This window comes from Parasteatoda tepidariorum, chromosome 4 (genome assembly GCF_982258835.1).
Source record: "Parasteatoda tepidariorum strain Cologne lab strain chromosome 4, Ptep-v5.0, whole genome shotgun sequence".
Classification (NCBI taxonomy): domain Eukaryota; kingdom Metazoa; phylum Arthropoda; class Arachnida; order Araneae; family Theridiidae; genus Parasteatoda; species Parasteatoda tepidariorum.
The window spans coordinates 28475607-28500157 of record NC_141758.1 but is presented as its reverse complement, the minus strand read 5'-3'; the positions used below and the strand labels follow the sequence as shown (position 1 = coordinate 28500157).

The 24551-nt window shown below is 29.6% G+C and overlaps 1 protein-coding gene across 3 annotated transcripts in view; it reads right to left on the bottom strand.

The window, feature by feature from the left end:
• LOC122268288 (chitinase-3-like protein 1) overlaps positions 1-24551 on the bottom strand; it is a 74817-nt gene that overhangs the window by 6446 nt on the left and 43820 nt on the right. The window contains exons 1-6 of one of the 3 annotated variants that reach the window (XM_087160859.1): positions 15487-15603; positions 13682-13753; positions 12345-12542; positions 5094-5350; positions 3085-3188; positions 1044-1167 (exon numbers count right to left, since the gene is read on the bottom strand). In XM_087160859.1, coding sequence (XP_087016985.1) covers positions 1044-1167; positions 3085-3188; positions 5094-5350; positions 12345-12542; positions 13682-13753; positions 15487-15520 — 789 coding nt within the window. In that variant the 5' untranslated portion in view covers positions 15521-15603. Of the gene's footprint in view, positions 1-1043; positions 1168-3084; positions 3189-5093; positions 5351-12344; positions 12543-13681; positions 13754-15456; positions 15604-24551 lie in introns of those variants that run through there. The other 2 variants (XM_087160861.1, XM_087160860.1) reach the window with 2 other exon arrangements.

The window sequence follows — 24551 nt, the reverse complement described above, 5'->3', positions numbered from 1 at the left end:
TGGAATTATTTTTGGAAAAACGAATTTTAAATTTGTGTGCTAAAGTTTTTCGATTCTCTTCTTTAGTTCTCGAGATGTAGTGACATATTCTAAAAGAGTAATTGATGTAAAAAGGTCAACGCGTTCGACTGTTTTTCTCTGAAATTGCAATCGATTCTCTTCGTTTGTTCTCGAGATATAGTGGCATATTCTAAAAGAGTAATTGATGTAAGAAGGTCAACACGTTCGACTGTTTTTCTCTGAAATTGCAATCGATTCTCTTCTTTAGTTCTCGAGATGTAGTGACATATTCTAAAAGAGTAATTGATATAAAAAAGTCGACACGTTCGACCGTTCTTCTCTGAAATTGCTGGAAACACATATTCTAGATTGAGGTTACAGCAAAATTTTGATAGCCGAAAATCCTAATCCATCGAAAGAAGAAGAAGTAGTAGGTTTATGGTAGGCAACATACAGACGGTAATAGTTAGACCATTTGAACCATTAAGATTGGCAGATAAACCCGATCATTAGAACGAAAGCTATTTAGGTTGATATTGTTTTTATTTTGAACTCTGTTTATACTGATTTATTAAATAAGCTTGCCCTCTAAGATCTATTCAGTTGCTTCTTATCAGGTACATTAATTATAATGTCTTCGATTACGGAAAGAAACATCGTGATTATAGTAATATGTTTAATTATAAATTCTCCGAAAGTATTAAATCAGGCACTTATGCCACTATTTCCGTGAATGCAATGTCATATTAGAATTAGCTTATCATCTGGTTAACTACGCTATGTTCACGTGGGTTTTTCACCTCATTGTCATGTACATCTTAAACTAAGGTAAGTTTGTCTCGATGTCTGCTCCGGGCCTTATGAGTTGGGTTTAAAATTACAAAACTACAAAGTCTAACTTTAACAACCACAAATCTATTGTTTAAAGACAGTTTTTATAAAATTATGAAACCGGTTATGAAAAGAGTACTGTAAGTTAGAGTTAGTGAGAATCGACCTAAGTAAGATCTTTTTCTGAGTATCTTGTACCAGTTATAACTTACAACATTCAATGTCCTTTCATCATCTTTTTCTTCTGGTCTGACACGCATTGGAGCATTGTGGCCTACAACTTTTTCCCATGATCCGTGCAAATCGTACGCCATAACGTTAATGAAATCAAGGTATCTGCAAAAATCAAAACATAAGTTTCAAGTCAACAATTTAAAATTTATTTATGCTTTTCTTCGATTTAGAACATTGAAAAATGATTAACATTAGAATTATTTCAGCAGAAACAAGATAGTTTCTTTTACCATAATATATATAGACATCTATATAGACATATATATACCATTCCTAGTACATGGTTATAAATGTGCCAAAAATGAGCAACCAGAGGCCTGCCAACTTGCTCCACTTGGTTAAAAAAAAATTCTTGCGGAGCAAAATTTGGTATTTGATCAGTGATTCTTACTTTAGTATATATATAATTTGAAATCCGCTATGTCTAACAGAAGTATAAATAGTTCAGCTCTTCATGTATAAAAACAATTTATTATAATTATTAATCCTTTTATAAAATTTATCCCTTTAAACAATTTTAGGGGCCGTGGGAAATATTTATGAAACTTATTTTTGACAATAATATTAATTACTAAAATTGTAACACTCTTAATGCTGCAATGACGCGTCTTTGTCATGTTAGAGTTCCTTGCAGCACTAAAATTGAAATAAAACGTAAATTCCTTTAAAACTTAATGTAATAGATAACTGCATAGTCATATTATTGTTCAAGGCTTTTACCCCTTCATCTTGATTTGTTAAGTCGCGAAGTAATTTTCATCACGAATTTTGACTTTGACTTTGACTCTGACTTGACAGTTGAACTCTGCAGCGACTCCTATCCCATTCATCATGAAGTGATAAACATTTTGTATGCCTTCATTTGGGAAAGCAGTCATTGTGGTTACTTTCAACGATCTTGAAATTTGTTGTGTTTCATTTAATATTTTGAATATGTAGTAACGGAAAAATTACTCTAAATAAAAATAAAAATTACTTAAATTTCGTTACCACTGGAAAACATTTTTTTTCAAAGCGATGGAATTTGGAATCCCTGCATGTGCATGATTACGCAGTTTGTATAAAACAACACTTTAATCCCGTTCTCTTGCGATGAGGCTTTTAATCTGTTAGCAAAACTATAATCAAAATTATGAAAACTTAAATTCATTGTATTTTCTACTACTCTATCAAATAATTTTCAAAAAGAGAAGTTGTTGGCAGCTGAAATATTTTCTAGTGGTACAGAAATTTAAGTTATTTTTAGTGTAGTATATTTAATTTCAAGTAGTTTTTCTATAACTACACATGGAAAATTCAAAGTATCATAAGAAAAACAACATTTCTACAGCTGTCCACACTAGCAGGGATGCCAACTTGCCTCCGCAGGGAATAAAGTTATTTTCAAGTGGTACCGAAATGTAAGTAATTTTTAGTTTAGCATTTTTCAATTTCAGGAATTCTTCCACCACTGTATATCAAAACTTTTAAACATTATAAGAAATACAACTTAAATGCAGTAATTTATGGTGACTTTTTCAAAGAGTGGGCTTAATTATATATATTCTGCAAGTTTTACTATATAATGCACCACCAATTTATTATAACCTTTAAAGACAGCGGAGCAGTTGGCATCCCATCTCCAACCATACTTAAAATAAAAACCATAAATTAAATAAAATAAGAATAAAAACCGTAAAATCCAACCGTAAATTGAATGCCTGACTTCTACTCTAACACCCTGACCCGCAACCCTGCGCACTCCATATATACCACAGTATTTATTTACATTTCTGGTAGTTGCAAGATATGTTATATCTTGCAAAAAATGATAAAAAATTATTTCCATTCAACTATTAAAAACTTTTTATATTTTTGAACAACGTGTGTGTAAAATTTTATTGGTTCACAAAAGGTAATTTTTGTTACCTTTCTTCAATTAAAATGCATTTTTTGGTGAAAAAAATTAAAAATTATAACAAATCGTAAAATAGGGTAGAACAATACTTTCAATATCTAGAAGAAAAAAAAGTATATTACTTGGAGACTTCAGGGATGTTATAAGCGGTGTCCATTGTTTTGACTCCTGCAGATACAGCAGCTGTTAAGAGATACCCATGGGATGCAAACGCAGCTTTTAATTCCTGGAAACAGTTAACGAAAAGGACTAGTTAAATTCATATAATATTTACTGGGCTGTTTCTTAATTGAAAAATATTAATAACTCATACCTGCCAACTCTCCTGGATTTTGCTAGAGATTTTATTTTCATATTTAAAGTGGTAGTAAATATATACTATTTTTTTCTTTTATAAATTTAATTTTTAAATGATTTTGATCATCACTATTCTTACAAAAATTAAGCTTATATATTAATATGCGTTACTATCATTGTTGTGAACATAAGATTGCTCATATACTACGTATTTGTTTGCTTAAAATTGAAGTTTTAATTCCATTTTAATACCACTAGGAAAAATGATAATGGAAGGGATTAAAAGTTGGCAGGTATGATAACTGGTAAAAACTACTGGTTTACCTTTAATAACAGAAATAAATTATGCATAACAACCACTATCTAGTAAAAATAATAGAATATTTAAATTTTTTTCTAAACGTGTTAGAAACGTCAAATTGTTAAGCTTTGTAAATAAGTGTCTTCTGGATGCAAAGAAATTAAAGTTATTTTTAGATTATTATTTTTTATTTTAAGTAGTTTTTTATACAACTAAAAATCTAAAATTCGAAGTATCATATGAAATGCACCTTAATTTATATTATTTCGCGATGACACTTTTAAAGAGTTTTACTATGTAATTCAATACCAATCTATTAATATTTCATTAATATATATCAATCATACCTGCCAACTTTTACGCATCTGGCGTAAAATTTTATATCTATATTTAAAGTGGTAGTAAAATATATACTTTCTATATATTCGTTGCATTTATAAACTTAATTTATAATATTTTTAATTCACCACTATTTTTAAAAAATTAAGTATATATATATATATATATATATATATATATATATATATATAATTCAATTATTGTAATCTGAATAAGCTTGTTCAAAATTCAACGATTGCTATTACCTAAAATTGCGTTTTAAATTTAAATTTTCTACCACTGGGGAAAATCATCCTTGAAAGGATTAAAAGTTGACAGGTATGTATCATATAAATAAATTCAAAAAGAAAAACGAAGAAAATCAATAAGTTTTATTATTATTATATATGTTCAAAAATTTGGCAATATTTTAAAAGCTTCACCACTAAAGAGCGTATGCCTATGCGTATTGTTTACTTAAGAAAAGGAGTGCATAGGGAGACTTTCTCACTTGTAAATTAATTATAAATATTTTTCTCATTTTTATTTTTAATTCTTATTCTAATAAATTTTTATGTATCCCAATGCGAGATAACATGTATATAATTATCGTAATTTAATTTTAATTTGTTTACAATTGAGACTTAACTCAGTTAAATATAACCACCCTCCTTTTAAATATAACTTTGATGAAGGAGCAGATATCCCCTATGGATGGGCACTCCGATAAAACTGTATTACATACCTGCCAAATTTTAATCCCTTCCATTATGATTTTTCCCAGTGGTATTAAAATGGAATTAAAACTTCAATTTTAACCAAACAAATACGTTGTATTTGAGAAAACTTAAGTTGACAACCAAGTTAGTAACGCATATTAATATAAGTGCTTAATTTTTGTAAGAATAGTGGTGATCAATATCATTTAAAAATTAAGATTCTAAAAGAGAAAATAGTATATAATTATTACCACTTTAAATATGAAAATAAAGTCTTCCGCAAAATCCGGAAGAGTTGGCAGGTATGGTATTAGTCAGTCAGTCGTGCATCATACCAATACCCTACCAGCGTACCTAGTTCACTTATTCTGATTTTTCATTAACAATGAGTAAAATCTTTAGAAAAAACGGTAACAACTATGTCAAAAAATGTGTACATTACTGTGTAACTGACTAAAAGTAGACTAATACTAAAACTAACTTAACTAAAACTTACTCTCAGCAAAGCGACAAAGTTCTCTTTGTCCTCAGGTTTTCCACCACGGTTGGCTGGATACTCCCAATCCATATCAAGTCCATCAAAACCATATTTCTCACAGAAACTGATGACACTTTGGATGAATGTAGCTCGGGCAGCTGGATTGGCAGCCATTTCTGAATATTTTTTGGAGCCCTCATTCCATCCTCCAATAGCAATAAGTGTTGTCAAGTTGGGGTTTGCTTTTTTAAGAGCGTTGAATCGCTGGAATGCTCCTGAAATTTTAATGTAATAGCAGGATTTTCAAAACAAATGCAACTAGAGTACTGCCAACTACTAATATTTTATAGAGTGGTAAATGTTTAAATATCAAAAGCTCTTAAATATTATTTTGGCAGCATTTTAAAAGCTTCACTATTAAAGAGCTGGATCAAAGTGTCGTTGCATATGAACTTTTAATTTATTTATATGTAGTGGTGTGGACAATAGGTTGAAATGAATTAAAAAATACATTAAAACATTAACTTAGCTACCACTAAAATAAATTTTTATAAAAAGCGCAGAAAATTTGGTTGCAAAAGACTGTCTTATGTTTATGGTATTGTTTTAGAAATTTCGTGCGTTCTCATTGGACACATAAATCCCGTAAAATGATATTTAACTAATAAAGACAATGACGTTTTTGACTGTCATCATTATAAAATGAATAAATAGTATGGTAGTAATAGCCTAAAAATTATTTATTTAATTTTCAAAGGTAATACTTATTTATCATAATTTCTTTTTATTTTTCGCTTTTATTTTACGATTTCGATTATTATTTTAACCCTTTGTACTCGAAGTCCTTTCAACAGTTAAAAAAAAAAATGGACGCAACCACTATCATTTTGAAAGATTTTTTTACAAGGTTATCTTATAGTACCCAAAGGTCACTGAATGAAGTGGTAACTAAACATTAACATGAAAATATTTCCGAATTAGAGTGGTAGGTAATTTACAGGCGACAGTGGTGACTGACAGTCACCTCTCGAGTGGAAAGGGTTAAATTTAAGGTCTAAAAATAATAGTTCACTTACTTAAGATGTTTTGAAGTAATCTCGTAATATTATATCATTATGCAATATTTAATGATAAAAATATTTGGTCTGTTATGATAAAAATATATTTCAACGTTTTACCTCAATTTAATGGTAAATAAATAAGTTACCCTTTCATTTTAGTAAATTATATATACTTTCAAAGTGAAATATTTTTCTCTATTTATTATCCTTCATGAAATCACCGTTTAATAATCGGTTACTATTGCAGAACTGACAAATGCTACGCCTTTTGTTAAGAAAAATATTTAACTATTTGAGATTTTGCCGAAATTATTAAAGCTTTGCCTCAATAAAGATAGAATAGAGTTTTATATGATTTTTTGAGTAATTTTGCATGAAAAGGAAAATGACTTTAAATCAAATTTAGAAACAAAGAATCCCACAATAAAACTTAAACTTAGATACCACTAGAAGAATTTCCCAAAAAACGCAAGAGGTTCGCAGCCCTGCTAAATATTGTACCTAAGGATTTCCTAATGCAGGACTAAATCGTTTGTCTTCATGCGAAACTTAAAAGAAAAATGAAATATAATAAGATACCAGTTAGGAAAATTAAAAAAAGTTCTATATTAGATTTTAAGTTTCAGAATAATGTTGCATTTAATTCAATTCTCAGAAAACTCAAAATATTAACAATTCGCTAGTATTAATATACTAGCGATAAAGTATAATATTAGAAATTTCTTCACATAATGAAATGGATTTATAAAAAATTGTTAGCAAGTAAATTTTCTTTCCGTGTATTTTTCGGAGGAAGAAAATATCTATAACTTTGTTTACATATAAATAACATTGGGCAACATATTTTTTTTGTAATATTTATAAAATTGTAATTTTCCTGATTGGGATGTGGAGATTTTAATTATAAAATTAGTTTTGTTCGAAAAGCTACTGAACAAAAAATCCCACCATAAAACTTAAACTTAGATACCACTAGAAAAATTTCCCAAAAAGCGCGAGAAGTTCCTGCCCTGCTAATCTCGTAATTTCCTTATGCAGGTCTAAATTGTTTGCTTTTATACGAAACTTAAACGAAAATTAAGCTTTATAAAATACCAGTTAGAAAATTAAAAAAGTTCTATATGAAGTTTCAAGTTTCGTAATCAAGTAAGATTGTATGGAAATTTGATAAAATCTAATAATTCGCTCGTATAAGTCTGCAAGCGATTAAGTAAAGTTAAACATTAGAATGAAGTTACGCGAAGAAATCTGTTAGCAATAAAATTTTCTTTTCATCCTATTTTCTGAGGAAGTAACTATAACTTTGTTTACATATATATAGTACATTGGGCAAAGCATTTTTTTGTAATATTTATAGAATTGGTTTTTACCTGATTCGGATGTGGAGATTTTAATTATTAAATTAGTTTAGTTCGGAAAGCTACAGATTTTTTTTCGAAAGGATGTTTTTAGTTTAGTTTATTTTTAACTTGAATGTACATGCTTTATAAAGGACGTATAAGTTTATCTACATATATTTAGATTTGTTGCTCCTTTGAAAATTACACTTAAGTCAAAAACGTGACCTTAACGCATTACATCATAAACTGAAATGTATTATCGCCTCCTTCCTAGCTCTCCCTACGCAACAGAGAAGTGGTAACATTTAGTATTCACTCGAGTAAATATTCAAAATAATCCCTGTTAGGAAAATACTATTAAATCGCAAATGGGGAAAATCTTAAAAATTGGAGACAAAAGAATGTTAGAAATTAAAATACACTGCTGACCGGGAAGGTTGGATGATGTCCTTCGAAAATCGATTGTAATTAACGAGGTATTATAAATTCTAATTGTGATTATCGTTAATTTACGGATTGTTTATGCTATATTTGTAATTCTAACGGCAAATCTATGATATCTTTATTACATTTAAATATGCTATATTTTATAAATTTTACGCAAATTTTTTTTTGTATTTAAAATAATTGTAAAATTTTTGTTTACTATTTTTTTTTTAAATTTATAAATTTCATTTAAATTGATTTTGGCCACCAATACATACACAAGAATGTCAACTGCTCCTCTTTCAGCAATAATATTTTTAAACTGGCAGAGAATGAAAAGAAAATTTAACTTAATTTTGCTTAAATTCGCTGATACTTAAATAGGCTCATTTAGGAATGATAAGCATGAAGTGGCATTTTATATGAACATTTCAATTATTTAAATGCAGTGATGGTCCAACAAAACTTTAAATGGAATTTACTAACTAGAGAATCAACATAAATTTTTTTTACCACTACTAAAAGTATTTTCACAAAGCTGAGCAAGTTGGCATCCCTACATATAAATGGATTAAATATGCATATAAGTGCCAGTAAATAATAAATAGCCGATGGTGTTTTAAATTTTAAAGAATATCAAAATTTTTAATAAAACATACTAACATAGTTCCTAATAAACTTGCTTTTAGTGTGGAATTTTTCGTTTTAAATTTTCAAAAATCTCTCCGTGGTCATGTGTCAGTTTTTAAAATATAATAATAATAATAATAAAAGAGCAGGTCAACAATACGTTACATTTAAAAATTAAAATAATCAGTTTTAATATCTATAGAGAGTGATCAACATTATTCGAACACTTTTATACTAAATATATGTCAGGCATTTTTCTTTTAGTTTACAAATGCATTTTAGTTCACAGTAAACAAGAAAAACAATTTGGGTCTTCAATCTTTCTATACCGCTTCTGAAATTTTTCGTGTTTGCAGCGGAAATTCTACAATTCATGAAATTCAACAATTTAATGCAGATTTTAACTGTTAATAAGTGGTAATAGCCACAAGTAGTTTATTACTTCCGAAAGGAAGATAAACATAGTCTATGCATACCTGCCAACATTTTAATCCCTTCCATTATAATTTTTTCCACTGGTAGTAAAATGGAATAAAAATTTCAATTGTAGGCAAAAAAATACGCTGTATTTGAAAAAGATTCAGCTGACAACCATGATAGTAATGCATATTAATATATATGTTTAATTTTTTTTAAGAATAGTGGTGATCAAAACTATTTTAAAATTAATTTTATAAAAGAAAAAAATAGTACATATTTAGTACCACTATAAATATAAAAATAACATTTTACGCCAAATGCGTAAAAGTTGGCAGATATGTCTATGTAACTCTTTTTTCTATTTTTTCCAGATAAATAGAAAACCTTCATGAGGACCTTAAACAAAATAATATGAAAAATATGTTAAGAAACTATTAGTTTCAATTACAACACAACATAACGATATAGTCTGAAACAAATGAAGTGAAGAAAAATTTTCTAAGTTCCTGATCGAAGTTTTAAAAATTTCAATTTTACTTAAATGCTTGGAAATTAGGTTGTTAGTTATCACATCTAATTACAAATTTTTTCCCCATTTAGCTTAGTAAGTTTAGGTTTAAACTCGTTAAACTCATGTCTTAATGTTATTTACCATCCGAAAGAAACAAATCTGAAATTATAAAAATAACAAATAAAAATATAATAAAACTTTATAAACTACCATTAAAAAATGTTAAATACTATTTATAAGAATATGTTTTAAACTAACGAGATATTCTTAATACGATCAAGCCTTCAAATAAAGCATTTGCTTGCATGAGCAAGTGAATGTATTATATTTAAAAGCAGGGCTCACATGAAAGTAAATATATCGTGTCATCTTATTCCGTAGCTATTAAAGAAATAAGTTAGGAAAATGGAGAAGATTATTCTAGCCCTAAGCTTGCAACAAAACGAAAGATTAAGAGACATTATGTTTACGTATATATAGGTATAGATAGATAGATAATTACATAAATTTGGCAGAGCTTAGTCATACCATCATTTGTTTTACTCTTTTCCTTTTCTGAATAGATTTAACTTATTCATTTTTAACTGGGGAACGAATTTATTTAAAATTAAATTGAAATATCCGAAATAGTTAAATAGAAAAACATAAATATTGCTATCATTTTTAATCAAACAATAAAAGTATACTAAAAATTCGCCAAAGATGGCAGCCGTAGACTTAAATTGTTCTAAAAACAAATAACTAAATTAAATTTTTATCTGAATTTTAGCGTAACTACTAGAGCTTAATCATTCAGCTTGAATACTAAAGCCTTAGTTTTATTAATAGAACTTTTAAAATATATATTTTTTAAATTTATACACTTAGAATAGGAATATTAATCTCTTTTAAAGTACAACCTATGGGCATTTAAGGGTCAAACAATCAGTTCAGTTACCGAGTTTGCTGGCTAAAGAATAAAAATTGTTGCATTTACAGAGTTTAAACTACAGTCGGACTTCTATTTAACGAACTTCCACTTTGCGAATTCCTCTATTTTGGATTTTTTTCGAGGAACTAAGAATATTTTGGAAATTTGTTCGTAAAATAAATTCCAAACAGTGAAATGGATTTTCTACTGAACGGAACTTTTCTTTAAGATCCACTTTTAATATTTCTTAAAATATTTCGGAACATTTCAAGCGTGTTAACGTATTTTAAATAAGGGAAATTATCTTGAATTAATTTTCGCAGCTACTTAATTTTCAAAGAAAGAGGTAAAATCCTTTTTTGTTTGCATTTTACTTTGATTTTGGAATCCACGTCAAAACGAACGAGAAAGCATGACAGAAATTTCTAAGTCTTGAAACTATAATGTTACAGATCGTACTATTCGTAATAGTTTTGTTAAAGCTGGATTCTCAGTCAGCGCCAAAAATTTGGAAAGTGCGGAGGATGAGGATGACATTCCTTTAGAAGAACTTTAAAATGTGTGGGAACAGCGAAGGGAGAATCACGAAATTGATGATGATGTACTGATTAATGATTCTCTTTTTTATCGATTCTGAAGCTGCAACCACTAAAACATTAACTGAATTGGATATTTCGGACAGTGTGAAAAATAAGAACGATACAGCAATTAGTTATGAGGAAGACGAAGAAGATGAAGAATTCACCAAAACCTTTATATGATAAAATGTTAAAATAATTTTAAACAATTTGATACAAAATAATAATTTACAAGAAAGAGGCGTATCAATTGCTGTTTTAATTATGTCTAGTGTTTATGAATTTAAAACCTGTTTCGTGCTGTTTAAGTATTTCAAATGGTGATTTTCTATTTAACGAATTTTCCATATAAGGAACTTTTCATTGGGATTTAGCGACTTCGTTAAATAGAGGTCCGACTGTGTTTGCATTTTCTTAAAATAGTAGGGGAGAGTGGGGTAAATTGTAACATTTTTTACTTAACTATTTTTAGCTAACAAAATATTCAATATATTATTAGTACTAATTGACAGACGAGTGAAGTAGACTATCCTCTTCTAGAAAAAAAATAAATACCTAATTTTAAATATTATTATATTAGTTATTAACAATTTTTGACAGTCGTGCACCTGTTACAATTGTCCCCAGTTACGGGGTCAATTGTAACAGTTCATAAATTCAACTAAAACATAGTTAATTATACATATTATCATAGTAGTGATATATTTTTTTATTGATCAAAATAGTAGTGATATTACAGGAGTAAAAATAAGAATGAGCAGAGACCTAAAGGGTTAAACTTTTAACTTTAAGGGGTTAAAAATTTTAATTTATGCTGTGAAAGGTGACAAATAAAATAATGCACATGCAACATAATATAAATGATATAGGAAACTATTGGTAGTTCTTAAAGAGTTAAGTAATGGTTTGTAAACATAAGATTATTTATTTTCAGCTGTTACAATCGTCCCATTACTTATTGTTACAATTGTCCCCAAGACGCCATTTTAGCTTCATTTGTTAAAAACAATGCTAGTTAATTAGCAAAACTAATCTTTTTTTTATTGAAATGTTAATTAAGGTGTCCACTTACATATTCGGTTACTAATTTTTATTTGTTTAAACGAAATTACTTTGTTACAATATAATATTCTAATACCAAAAAAAGTACTTGCGTGCCGTGAAAATATCTTTTGTGATGTAACTCTTTCAAAAGTACATAAAAATGGTTGCCATCAGGGGTGTACATGTAGATTTATTAAATACACCTTGTGCGCCACCTAGGAACCAAATCTAGAACCCGACACTCGAAATTTTTGCTCTGTTACAATCGTACCCTGTTACAATTGACCCCACTCTCCCCTATTAATAACAATTTCAAAAGATATGCAGAAAATCATAAAAAAATTTTTACCAAGTCCCCAGTTTTCTTTCAAATCCAGATATGGATCGTAAGCAGCTATCTTGTTGCCAGCCAATTTAGCAAATCCATATATAACGTGAGTACAAAGGAAAGGGTCAATATGCTCGATTAAGAATTTTCCAGCTCCAGGTCTGTAGTTTGCCCAACTGCCAAGGTAACATACCACCTTGTACTTCTTGTTGTTGCGATCTGTATCAAAAAATAAATAAATAAGATAATGGAAGTATTAAAATTAAGAGTGCATTAATTAATAAACATACGAAATAAACTAAGCATAGCTTTCAAAGAATAAAATTTCTATGTAAGTTCATGTGAAAGCTAGACGGAATGCATAGGTGAAAGCGAGACGGAAAAGCGGGTAGTAGAACCAATTTCAGATTTAACTTGTTTTCGGGTGGAGTAAATCTATTCTTCTTTTTTTTAAAAACTATTCTAAAGTAGATATGCTATAGTTGTAAAAAAAAAAATCTCGGCAGTTACAGAAATTTACTGTTTCTCGAAAAAAATGCTGGAATGGAATGTCTTTATACAAGTTTTTACTCTTTTCCGTGTTGGTTTATATAGGCTTAGAGCTTTAAAGGTAATTGAACTACTGAAACTTAAGTTATGTTGCACCCCCGCACCACCCTTCCCATCCTTCAATTTATTGTCTAATAGATGAAGGAGTAGATATCCCCCACGGGATAGTAACTCCGATGACACTGTATCAGTCAGTCTAGTTAATTGAAGTGTGGTGTTAACACGTTCACGCCGGGGTGACCCACCGGTGGGTCACGCTAGATTGTCTCATCTTGACAGCGCACTGGAGTAAAAACTGGTAACAATAAATTTCATTTTTTTCCCGGGAATAATAAAAATCCATAACTACCAATTGTTTTTAACGGATGCAATTTTTATATTGAATTGCTTCTTTGCCGTGATAAATTTGTGCTATTATTTTATTAAATATACGTATAGATTAAATGCAGATTTAATCTGACCACCGCCACCGCAATTCCATTATAACAGGTACATTCTATTGTAAATTAGATATTTCGCGATATTAATTCGAAAAATATTACGCCATAGTGTTTAATACAAACTTATTGAAATACATAAACATTTAATTTTTATTACGCATTTTAAATTTTACAAAGACTCTACTAATCCCGAAACTTCAATAGAAAATAGTCTAGAAATTCAAAGAGAAGGAAAACTATAAAAGTGAAGAAATTAAAAAAACGCCTTAAAAGAACGAAGATTCCAAAAAATACAAATGTCACCAAAATCTTGGCTTTGACGATACATAGACATAAATAAAACAAACATTTAAAAAAAATAATGCATACCTTTAGACGCGGCAGAGGCAAACGCCACGCTCAATAGAAGAATCACACTAATTGCTTTAAGATCCATTCTTCCTACATAAATAAACAAAAAATGAACACTATACGCTGAAATATCACATAATCATGCATTCATTACAGGTGATTGAGTACAAACATAATAAGACAGTTGTTAGATCATACGGAACCCACATTAGTTTTCCTCTACTTTAGTGATTAATCATAATAAGAATAAATTTGATTTAAAACGATATCAACTCATTTCGTCGCCCACATGAATTTTAACCGGAAAAAAATACAATAGTAATGTGGTTTTAATACTAACATAAAATAAGTCTTGTTTTCTGCGGAATAACAGAACAATCAAGGTTAGTTGTAAATTAATAGAAATTAAAAAAATATATTATTTTTTTAAACCAAGAATAACAATGTCTCCACTCGCCTTTAATTTATTTATTTTTTCTTGATTATAATTATAAATATTTTTTATAAAGGATTTTTTTATAACCGTCGTTGAACAACCGACCCAATTTTTGGTTTACAACTACTAATGTTCAACTCCGTAGCCTTGTAATTTTGAGCCCAATCCAGAAGACAAGGGAACTTCTGGATAAAGTATCAGGAGAAATTTGCTTCGTGGAGGACTTTTTGATGGAACTGACAAGCATTTGCGTTGCATGGAGAGAAAAACCACGAAAACCTTCCATGGTTAACCTGATGACAAGGGGACTCTAACCCATAATCCGTTTACCACTGAGGATATTTTACGTCAGCACTGTGGTCGGTGCGAGCTGGGTACGGAATTAGAATCGACCAGCCATCAGTGGGATTCTAACCCGGTTCGCCTCATTAGAAGGTGAATGCTCTACCCCCTGAGGGGATATAAAGGGGTTGCTCAAAATATTGGAAACACTTCTATGTATACAATTTTTTCAGCAACAAATTTTTTGCAATATTTTTTTGCAAAAAATATTAATATCCAAATATTAATATCCAAAATGATGGTATAGATAGTCAATAACTTCTTTCTTGCTTCAATACCAGCAATTTTGAAATCATTCTATAGGGTTGCCACATTTCCCGAATATCCCTGATATATATGCAGAGAATGTGTGAAAAGATTTAGAAATTTTCAAATATTTTTTAATACTTTTATTCTGTTTTCTTCCAATTGCTGTGTATAATATTTAGTAATCATCGTAAAGTTTTATCTATGGATATATTTGAAATAACTAATACGTTTAGATCAGTTTAGTTATAGTTAGACAGGCAAACAAAATATCGGTCAGTCTAATGGTTTTCGTGATGTTGATGTAAGTGTTGACGTAAAATATCCTCAATAGTAAATGAATCGTGAGCTATAGTTCCTTCGACGTCAGGGTAACCATGAGAGGTTTTCGTTGTTTTCCCCTCCATATAACGCAAATGTGGGTCAGTTTCATCACAAAAGTATTCCACAAAGCTAAACCTCTCCCAAAATATGATCCAGGATATTCCCCTGTCTTCTGGATTGGGTTCAAAATTACAAGGCTGCGGAATTAAATAACGAAAGTTGTAAGCTCAATATTCGGTCGGCTGTTCAACGACGGATTATAACAATTCGTTACTTTTCCCATGAATCCGATACCAATCCTAGTTAGCTACCGACATTAATTTTTTAATCACTCTAAATTTTAACTATTTCTCTAATTTCTCTTACTTAATTTTCGCTGAAAGATTATTTCAGCTTAATTCAACATAATTTAATTTCGTTACAGTAACTTAGTACTTAATCGTACTTAATATGCAAACAAAACTTCATAACATACCTTTTCCTCCAGTGACAGACCTACTGTGACACATGTTTTGAAGAACATTTATATGTCATTTATTATCACCTGTTATCAAACTTAAATTCAAGTATCAGATAACCAGGTGGGAGTTTAACAATAAAAAAATGTATCTCGAAAGTTGTCAGTTTTCACAGAGATCGATACTTTTATCAATTATGCATGATAAAAGACGTTTATCCATTTATATGTCAGATTCTGTTGACAAAAGAAAATAACAAACATTTTCCTTGCAAGCAGATTTTCAACAATTATTTCATAAAACGATGGATAAAAAATTAATAAAAAAATAATAATAAGGTTATTGATCCTTGCTATCAATAAATTTTAATTCCTTTTCTGGAATTGCCTGCACGCGTCGTATACATTGAACTAAAAAAAAAAGAATCTTTATTTTTAAATTGTAATTTTTTATAAAAAGCTAATTTCATAAGCTATATTTAGTTTCTATCAAACCAAATTAAAAGTAGTTAAGAGCTATTAAGGATATTCAATAATTTAATATTTTCTATGAATTTTAAAATCTTGAAAAAAATTTATGCATTGAACAACTTGAGAAAATATTATTAAAATCTGTCGAATCATTAATGAGGAAAGCGAGATTAAAAACATCAGAACTTGTTGAATTACTACTGTTAATTGAGGGGATGTGTAAAATAGTTTTTAGAAAGGCATTTAGTCTTTCTGTGGTAATCAGCTTAGTTTTGATGATTTTATTTCAGCCTAATATAATGTTATAACTATTCATATAGCTACTTATTGTAACTAATAACTAATATAACTTTACAAACAATAACATAATTTTATAATGAATAACTATTATAACTACCAAGGCATCAGAAAGTTTTCACAAATCAACTAGAGTTCATTAGCATTAATAAAACTTTTATAAAATGTTCGGATAGAAATAAAAATATATACGAAATAGTAATTTTTCAAACATCTTTTAATTTTATAGTTGGTTTTTGAGTGATTAGATGCGTAGAATCTGAGAAGTTTTGCCACTGACTTTAAAAACATGCATTCGTGATAATGGCTTTAGAAGTTTTCTCATATTATAAAAAATAAATACTATTTTAAGCTGCATAACTTTGTCAGATATCTTCAAATAGAGAGAAAATTTTTAAAGAAAAATCTTGATTAAATATGAATAAATATTAAATCGGAATTAATAATTAATAGGATATTATAAAATATTAATTATTATAATCGGATCTTGAATAAATATTAAATCGAAGAAGAAGACTATGATTAAGAATTATAGAAAGTATTGCTGATCGGAAAAACAAACAAAAATTGGTGCGTAGAATCTGAGAAATTTTGTACCTGACTCAGGCCCGAAAGCGAGACGGAAAAGAGAAAAAAATTGATAGTAGAACTATTTCAAAAATAGATAATTTTCGGGAGGAGTAAATCTATTTTTCGCAATAAACAAATCATTGTTGTTAATTTTTTCTTTAGGGAAAAAGCAATTCAGTATATAAATTGTATCCCTAAAAAGATTTGATAGTTATGGCTATTTTATTATTACCGAAGAAAAATAAAAAACAAAATTTATTTGTTACCAGTTTTTACTCCTTTCCGTCCTGATATATATAGACATACCCTCCAACTGCTACGGAATTTCCGTAGTTTCAGAAATCTTCTTTTCAGACGGTAGCAAAATTAATGTCTTAATATTTAAAAAAAATTAATTTTAGCGTAACTTGTCCACTATTACTTATAAAAGTGCAAGCCATATGGCTAGATTCTTAAGTTCTGATAAAAGTTTAAGAATATCCATTTGCTTTAAAAATTTCTACTTTGGTTCGCTACCACTAGAAAGAATTATTTTCAAAATCCTCATAAGTTGGAGGATATGTATATAGACCTTCAGCCCTGACTTGACTTTAAAAGGGGCCATTTAGGCCTCAGATGCCCAGTTCTACAACAAAGAACGAATTGACTTTAACCGGTTATCGCCCAGCGTCATATATTTAGGACAGTTTCTTTTTTCCAATACATTCATTGTGGCGGGAAACTTTTTTCATTTATCTGGGGGAATTAAAAGATTCTCAGATACCACAATGATTTAGTTATTTCTGATTAGATCTTGAATTATAAGGAGCAAATACTTTTTGATCTATCAAACACTTTTTGAGTGCTCTAACTGTAGAAAAACCAATTAATATATTTTATTTTCGATAATATATTTTACCACTTTTTGTATCATTTCAATACATAAATTCGGGACAAAACGGGTTAAATACATATTTTCGAGATAATAACTTTAGAAGTTTTTCTCTCATTATCATAAATAAATACTATTATAAGCTGCATGACTTAGTCAGATGTTTTCAAATAGACTTGATATTTTGAGAGAAAAATCTCGAATAAATATGGCTAAACAATAAATCGGGATTATTAATTAAAAGGATATTATTAGATACAAATTACATTAATCGTTTCTCGAAAAAATATTGAATCGGAGAAGAAGACTATATAATTAAGCACTAAAGAAAATATTGCTGATCAGCAAAGCAAACAAAAATTGGATTCGGATGCCTGGAATCTGAGAAATTTTGTCACTGACTTTAAAAACATGCATTCGAGATAATAGCTTTAGAAGTTTTTCTCACATTATCATAAATAAACACTATTTTAAGTTTCATAACTTCGTCAGATGTGTTGGAATTGACTTGAAATTCTGACAGAATAATCTTGAATAAATATGCTTTCAGGATATTGTATGGATAAATAATCCAGAATAAAGCTACAAGTAAAAACAAAAGTACATTGAGATTATACCATAAGGAAAGTAATCCTTTTATTTTAAAAATGATTTTTGGATGGTAAACATTTTTGTTATATTTTGGATATGTTTTGTAAGTCCCCTACATTTTTCGGGTCCATCAAATACAAGATCATTCAGAGGAATTATATCTTTGAGTCTAACTTGGTAATTTACAATAACATCTGCATTAGTTAAATATATTTAATTAGATACATTATTTAAGGCTAGACATTCGAACAATTGAATTGCTTCTTAATATGTGAAAATCAGATTACCAACTAAACAGTTATCAAACTGTTCTTTTTTTAATTTTCGTGATCAGTATACTAAAGTTCTTTGTACTCATAAAATTGCTTACAATTTTTTAAACGAAAATAACTAAATTATATTATTTCAATAATACATCACTTTATCATGAATAAGATTTATCCATTTTAAGATATTAGCTATCATATGTCTGTATTTTGCTACATTTTTAAATGAAGTTCATAATAACAAATGACTTACCCAATTTCTAAGTCGTTATATTGTATATTGTAATTAAATATAAGTTTATTAAACTTTGAGACAGTTTTTTCGAAACTTAACAATTAATTACAGACGGATTAAGAATGAAAACATTGTATTTGCTAAAAAAGACGCAATTTTGAAAATATGATTAAAATATGTAAATATAAGAGCATTTCCGTTCAAAAAACTGTCTAACATCCTTGAACTCAATCGAACACTAATGGTTTCATGACCCTAATTAGTCTCATTCTTTTACTCGAACAACTTATAAAATCTGAATTATATCGACTCATCAAACAACAATAAACAGTGTGTCTACTTTTAAGACTATTAACACGTTGAATGCCACGATAATTTTACATGACTTGCTCGTCTGTCCACACGGTAAATAACTACAAATTAAATTTGCGAATATTGACAGATTTTTCTAGTTTATAGAAGGTTTAGCATAACGTATCTGTAAAAAGTAGTGAATTGTATATGCCTACGAATTGTTTAAAAATAGTGGGCAAAAATCTAATAAATTAAATTTATTAAACCAAGAATCGCAATAATTAAGTAAATTTTGAATAAATTTTCCGCAATTCCGTAAAAGATTATAAATTTTATAGTTCTATATCATGTTATACGCTGTCAGCCAACTGTTTTTCGCGGCCTATGTGAAAGGTCAGTGTCAGCAATCTGTGGCACACGCAGCCTAAATGTAAATTTAGTGTCAGAAACCGGTGGTTGACGCGGCCTAAATGGAAAGTCCAGTGTCAGCCACCGATGGCTGACGCGGCGCTCAACATGTTAGATGGAATTTGGCTGCTACTCTCATCAGCACATCTCTAAACATTTCTTCCTTATTCCTCTCTTAATACCTAAAACACATTTTGAGGATGGATTAGGAATTAGCAAAAAACCGTATTTTCATTGTAGACCTGCCAATTACTACGCCTTTTGTCAAATATTTTACAGAGCGGTAGGCATTTTAAAACAAAACTTTTCAGAATATTTGGTAATTTTAACAATATTTTAAAAGCTTCATCACGAAAAAGCTTGAACAAAGTGGTGTTGCATTTGCCAATTTCTACACATTTGACGTAAAATTTTTATTTCTGTAATTAAAGTGGTCGTAAAATGTATGCTTTCTAGATATTCTTTGCATTTATAAACTTAATTTATATTTTTTTTGACCACCACTATTTCTTAAAAAATTACAAAAATATAAATATATGTAATACAGTAGTAAGTTTCTACAGAAATCTTTCAGAAATACCGCAAGTGTTTCTACCTAAGTTTGCAATTTATATTCGATCTCGAAAAGATTAAACGTTGGCAAGTATGCATTTGAACTTTTAAATCATTTATATACAGTGGTGTGAAAAATAAATTTAAATGGATAAAGTATAATACAGTAAAAGCATAAACTTAGTTACCACTAGAATAAAGTTTTACAGAAAGCATAGAAGGTTGGAAGCCTTAGTGTTCAAAAGTCGTGTTGTCACAATGTCACAAAAACAAAATGTCTTATTCACTGCATGATTTTCATGATGTATGTGGTAGGGGCCGTTGCGTGGCCTAGGTACCAAGTTTGTTTTAAATAAAGAAAAAGTTTTCAAATGTCTACCTCTCAGTAAAATATTTTGCAAAAAGCATAGTAGTTAGGATATATAAGATATCAGAAATAATAAAAATAATAAATAAAAATAATCAAAATAAAAGATATCAGAATTTTCGGTAAGTTAGTCATCATTTTAAAAGCATCATCATCATCAAATTTTATCTGGGCGCCTGAGGCCGTTAGCGGCCCTTTTCCCATCCGTCTTGAAATGTTGTCTTTAAGGTGGCTCATTCTGGTAATTGGAATGCAAATTGGAAAGAGCGTCATCACAAAGTGTCTGAAATAAAATGAACTTTTAAATCATTTGTGTATAGTGGTATAGAAAATAAGTTTATATGGAGAAAAAAAACCCATTAAAACATAAACTTCGTTACCACTGGAATAAAGTTCTATAAAAAAGCGTCGAAAGCGTGGAAAAATTTATTCAGTTCTGTTATTGTTACACATGCATACTTGCCAACTTTTACGCATTTGGCGTAAAATTTTATTTTTATATTTAAAGTGGTAGTTAATATATACTATATTTTCATTTATAAACTTTGTTTTTAAATGATTTTGATCACCACCATTCTTAAAAAAATTAAGCATATATATTAATATGCGCTGATATGGTTGTCAGCTAGCTCGGGGTAATACCTCGAAGGGAGGCGAGGCAGTCTGCCACAAAACCTCTTCTCTCTCTCTCTCAAACTTGTTTGTTCAATCTCACTACTTCATTTTAATTTTCTCTCAGTAAAAGATACTGAACCTCAACTTTCACCTTTCAGTTGCGCTTCGGCGATTTATTATTTATTTCCACTCAGATTAATTAGTTGGAGCCCCTAGCGGGGCTGATGCTAAGATAACCAACACATATGAGTATGAGGGTTGTCAGCTGATGTTTCTTCAAATACAACGTATTTTTCTGCCTACAATCGAAATTTTAATTTCATGTTACTACCACTGGGAAAACTCATAATGGAAGGGATTAAAAGTTGTCAGGTATGCGCATGCTTCAATAGCAGAATCAATGCAGCATGGAGGCAGACATTTATTTTCACCTTGTTACATCCCGGTTTACGGCGAGATTCGAGCTTGCTGAAGAGAGTTGAGAGAAACGATAAGGAGGGAGACCCCAGCATATTTTTATTAAGTGATTTTAGAATTTCCATGTTCATTGAAAAATAAAATGGTGGTTAAAAATTATCTCACCTCTATTGTTTTTTTTTTTTTTTTTTTTTTTTTTTTTTTTTTTTTTTTTAAAAAGGAAAACTCAAAGCTGCAATAGATAAAAATTATACTATTTATTTCTTTATTTTCTCTAAAAATTATTATTTAAATCAAGACCAATTTTTTTAATGACTTTCAACTAACATACAATAAAGCTTTCGATCCTTTTAAAGCAATGAAAATGAAAGTAAAATTTTATGAAAAATCTAAAATATTCACAGTGCTAGGAAGAAAAAACAGGGCTGCCAACTCTCTACGCTTTTGAAAACATTTATTCCAGTGATAGCTAAGTTAACGTTTTAATGCATTAGTTCTTATTCAGTTCAGCTTATTTTCCACACCACTACATTTAAATGATTTAAAAGGTCATATGCAACGCCACTTTGGTATAGCTATAACGAGGTAAAAATTTTAAAATGTTTTGCAAAATTTGCGAAAGTTCTGGAAGCTTTTGTTTTTAAATGTCTATCACTCTATGAAATATTTATAAAGGGTGTATTAGTTGGCAGGTAAGGAAATTCTGGTAATGTCCTGTAAAGAGTAAAAACTGGAACAAAATACATTTCATTCCAGCATTTTTTAAAATTTTTTTTTTTGAGAGCATGAAATTCTAGCATAAAATTTCTAGCATTCTAACATAAAATTTCTGTAACTACCACCAATTTTCTTACAATTACGGCATATAAACCAAACTGCTTCATTTCTTGAGATAAGGTTGTCAGTATAGCAGTTGCCCAAAGCAACGCCATCTATAACTCTTCTGTAGGCTGTCTATTAAAATTTAGAAAGTGGTAGCAAATATATGTATAAGAATTTTTTTAATTTATGAATATAATTGGTTTGTTTTATTTACTTGTCAACCGCTACAGACTCAATTCTCAAATATATATGATAAATTTCTCTCAAGTACTTCTGAAATGGAATTTGGGTTCATGCGCATAAGTGGTTCGCTTTTTAAGTAATCTGCGCAGACTACTTACAAGAAACCGTGTGGAGGCTTTCTGATGTAGGAGGTGATGCCTAAGGGCCATTTATCAGATGAAGGAGTGGATAAAATTACATAAATTTCGTTAATTGTGATGTGAATACTTCAAAACAGATTTTATAAAACTAAATTGGAAGTTAAGTGAATGAAACTTTAGCAGTGTTCAGAAACATTCTATATTTTGTAATGTACCCTAAGAGGTAACTTAAGACTGAAGCGAAATTTATTTTTGTACGCATAGCCTCTTTTTATTGATATTTCTCATATAATTTGATAATTCTCATTTATTGATATTTCTTTCTTTATTTTTTTTTAAGTGATCGTCAAAGTGTTTCATTATTAGATTTATTCTTCAGAAATTAGATAATACTGCAGATTTATAATAATAAGCAATAAGCTTTGTCATATAAACTCAAAGCAATTAAAGTCTTAATAAGTCTCAAAGTAATTAAAGTCTCGTATAAAATAACGGTATAAGAATTTTTTTGTGTGAGTAAAATAGAAGACAAATGCAATATTTTCCTATTTCAAAACTTCGCAGTATGCAAATTTTGAGTTTGATGTCGAAGACTACGCTTTCGCGGCTGTGAATTTAATTTGGCTTCCAACTTAATGTGAGACGAAGCGGAAAAGAATGATCGACATTCAGTAAGCGCGTTGTTTTTATGAGTGCGATGTCTGTAAGAAGTCATTTAACCGAATCAGTGGAGGGGGTACCAAACACAAGTCGAAGTCACAATATACCAACCAGGGCTGCAGAGATGCCAACTGCTCCGGACACGCCAAAATAATTATAAAAACGGGAAATAACTACAAAGTAAATTTTACAAATATTTGACTATTTTTACTTGCTTTTTAAAAGGTGTAGCATGATTAAGTTATTACAAAATGGTGAATTATATAAGCCAACAAATTATTTAGAAATTGTGGTGGTTAAAAATCTACTAAATTGAATTTATTAAACCCAGAATCACAATTGATAAACTTCCACTTTAAAATATATATTTGCTGTCCGGAGTAAGTTGGCATCTTCATCATCATCGAAATATAACTGGGCGCCTGGGGCCGTTAGCGGCCTTTTTCCCATTCATCTTGTATTTAATCTTTAAGGTGGTTCTTTCTGGTAATTGGAATAAAAGGAAATCAAATATTTTGGATTTTAGTTAAAATTATGTCACTACAAAAATGAGCTGCAATCGGCCTGAGGTTTATGTCTTCTCTTAAGAAGTTGGCATCTTGAACTTGAACTAGAGTAGTGTACAGAGTGCCTGTCCGCGAAGCGGACAATTGACTCTTTCATCTGTGGTGATGCCCGTGGGCGCCTGTAATGTTGTCGATGGAGAGAAGTTGGCATTTCTGGGGCTGAAAGCCTATATATATCGAGACGAAAAAGTGTAAAAACTGGTAACGAATAAATTTCCTTTTTTAGATTTTTTTCGAGACTAATAAAAATCTATAACTACCAATTGTTTTTAACAAATAAAATTTTTATATTGAATTGCTTCATCGAAGTGTAAAATGTTACTAATGTAAATTGTTATTGTTGAGAATAGATTAACTCCTACCGAATATTATCTAATATTGAAATAGTTCTTCTACCAGTATTTTCTCTCTTCCGTCCCGCTTTCAGGCCTGATACCAACCCCTCATTATTAACCTCATGGACTCGACGGCTAAGAGGTGCACAACGTCGTTGGCCTTAGGAAAAACCATACCGCTTACTGAAAACGATTTTTTTTAAGGAAACACCTTTCTTTATTTGTATTTCTTACGTGCACAAATTGTTTGTTTTTTTCTTTTGTAACCTATGCTCAATAAAACGCATTTTTTCTGCCAAACAAATGTTCTTTTTATCTCATATAGCCTACTACGTCTGTCGGTCGATAACGTATCAATCACTCGAACAATCCCCCAGGTAAGCATCAACCTCAATATCCTTTAATTGTTTTGAGTAGTGTATG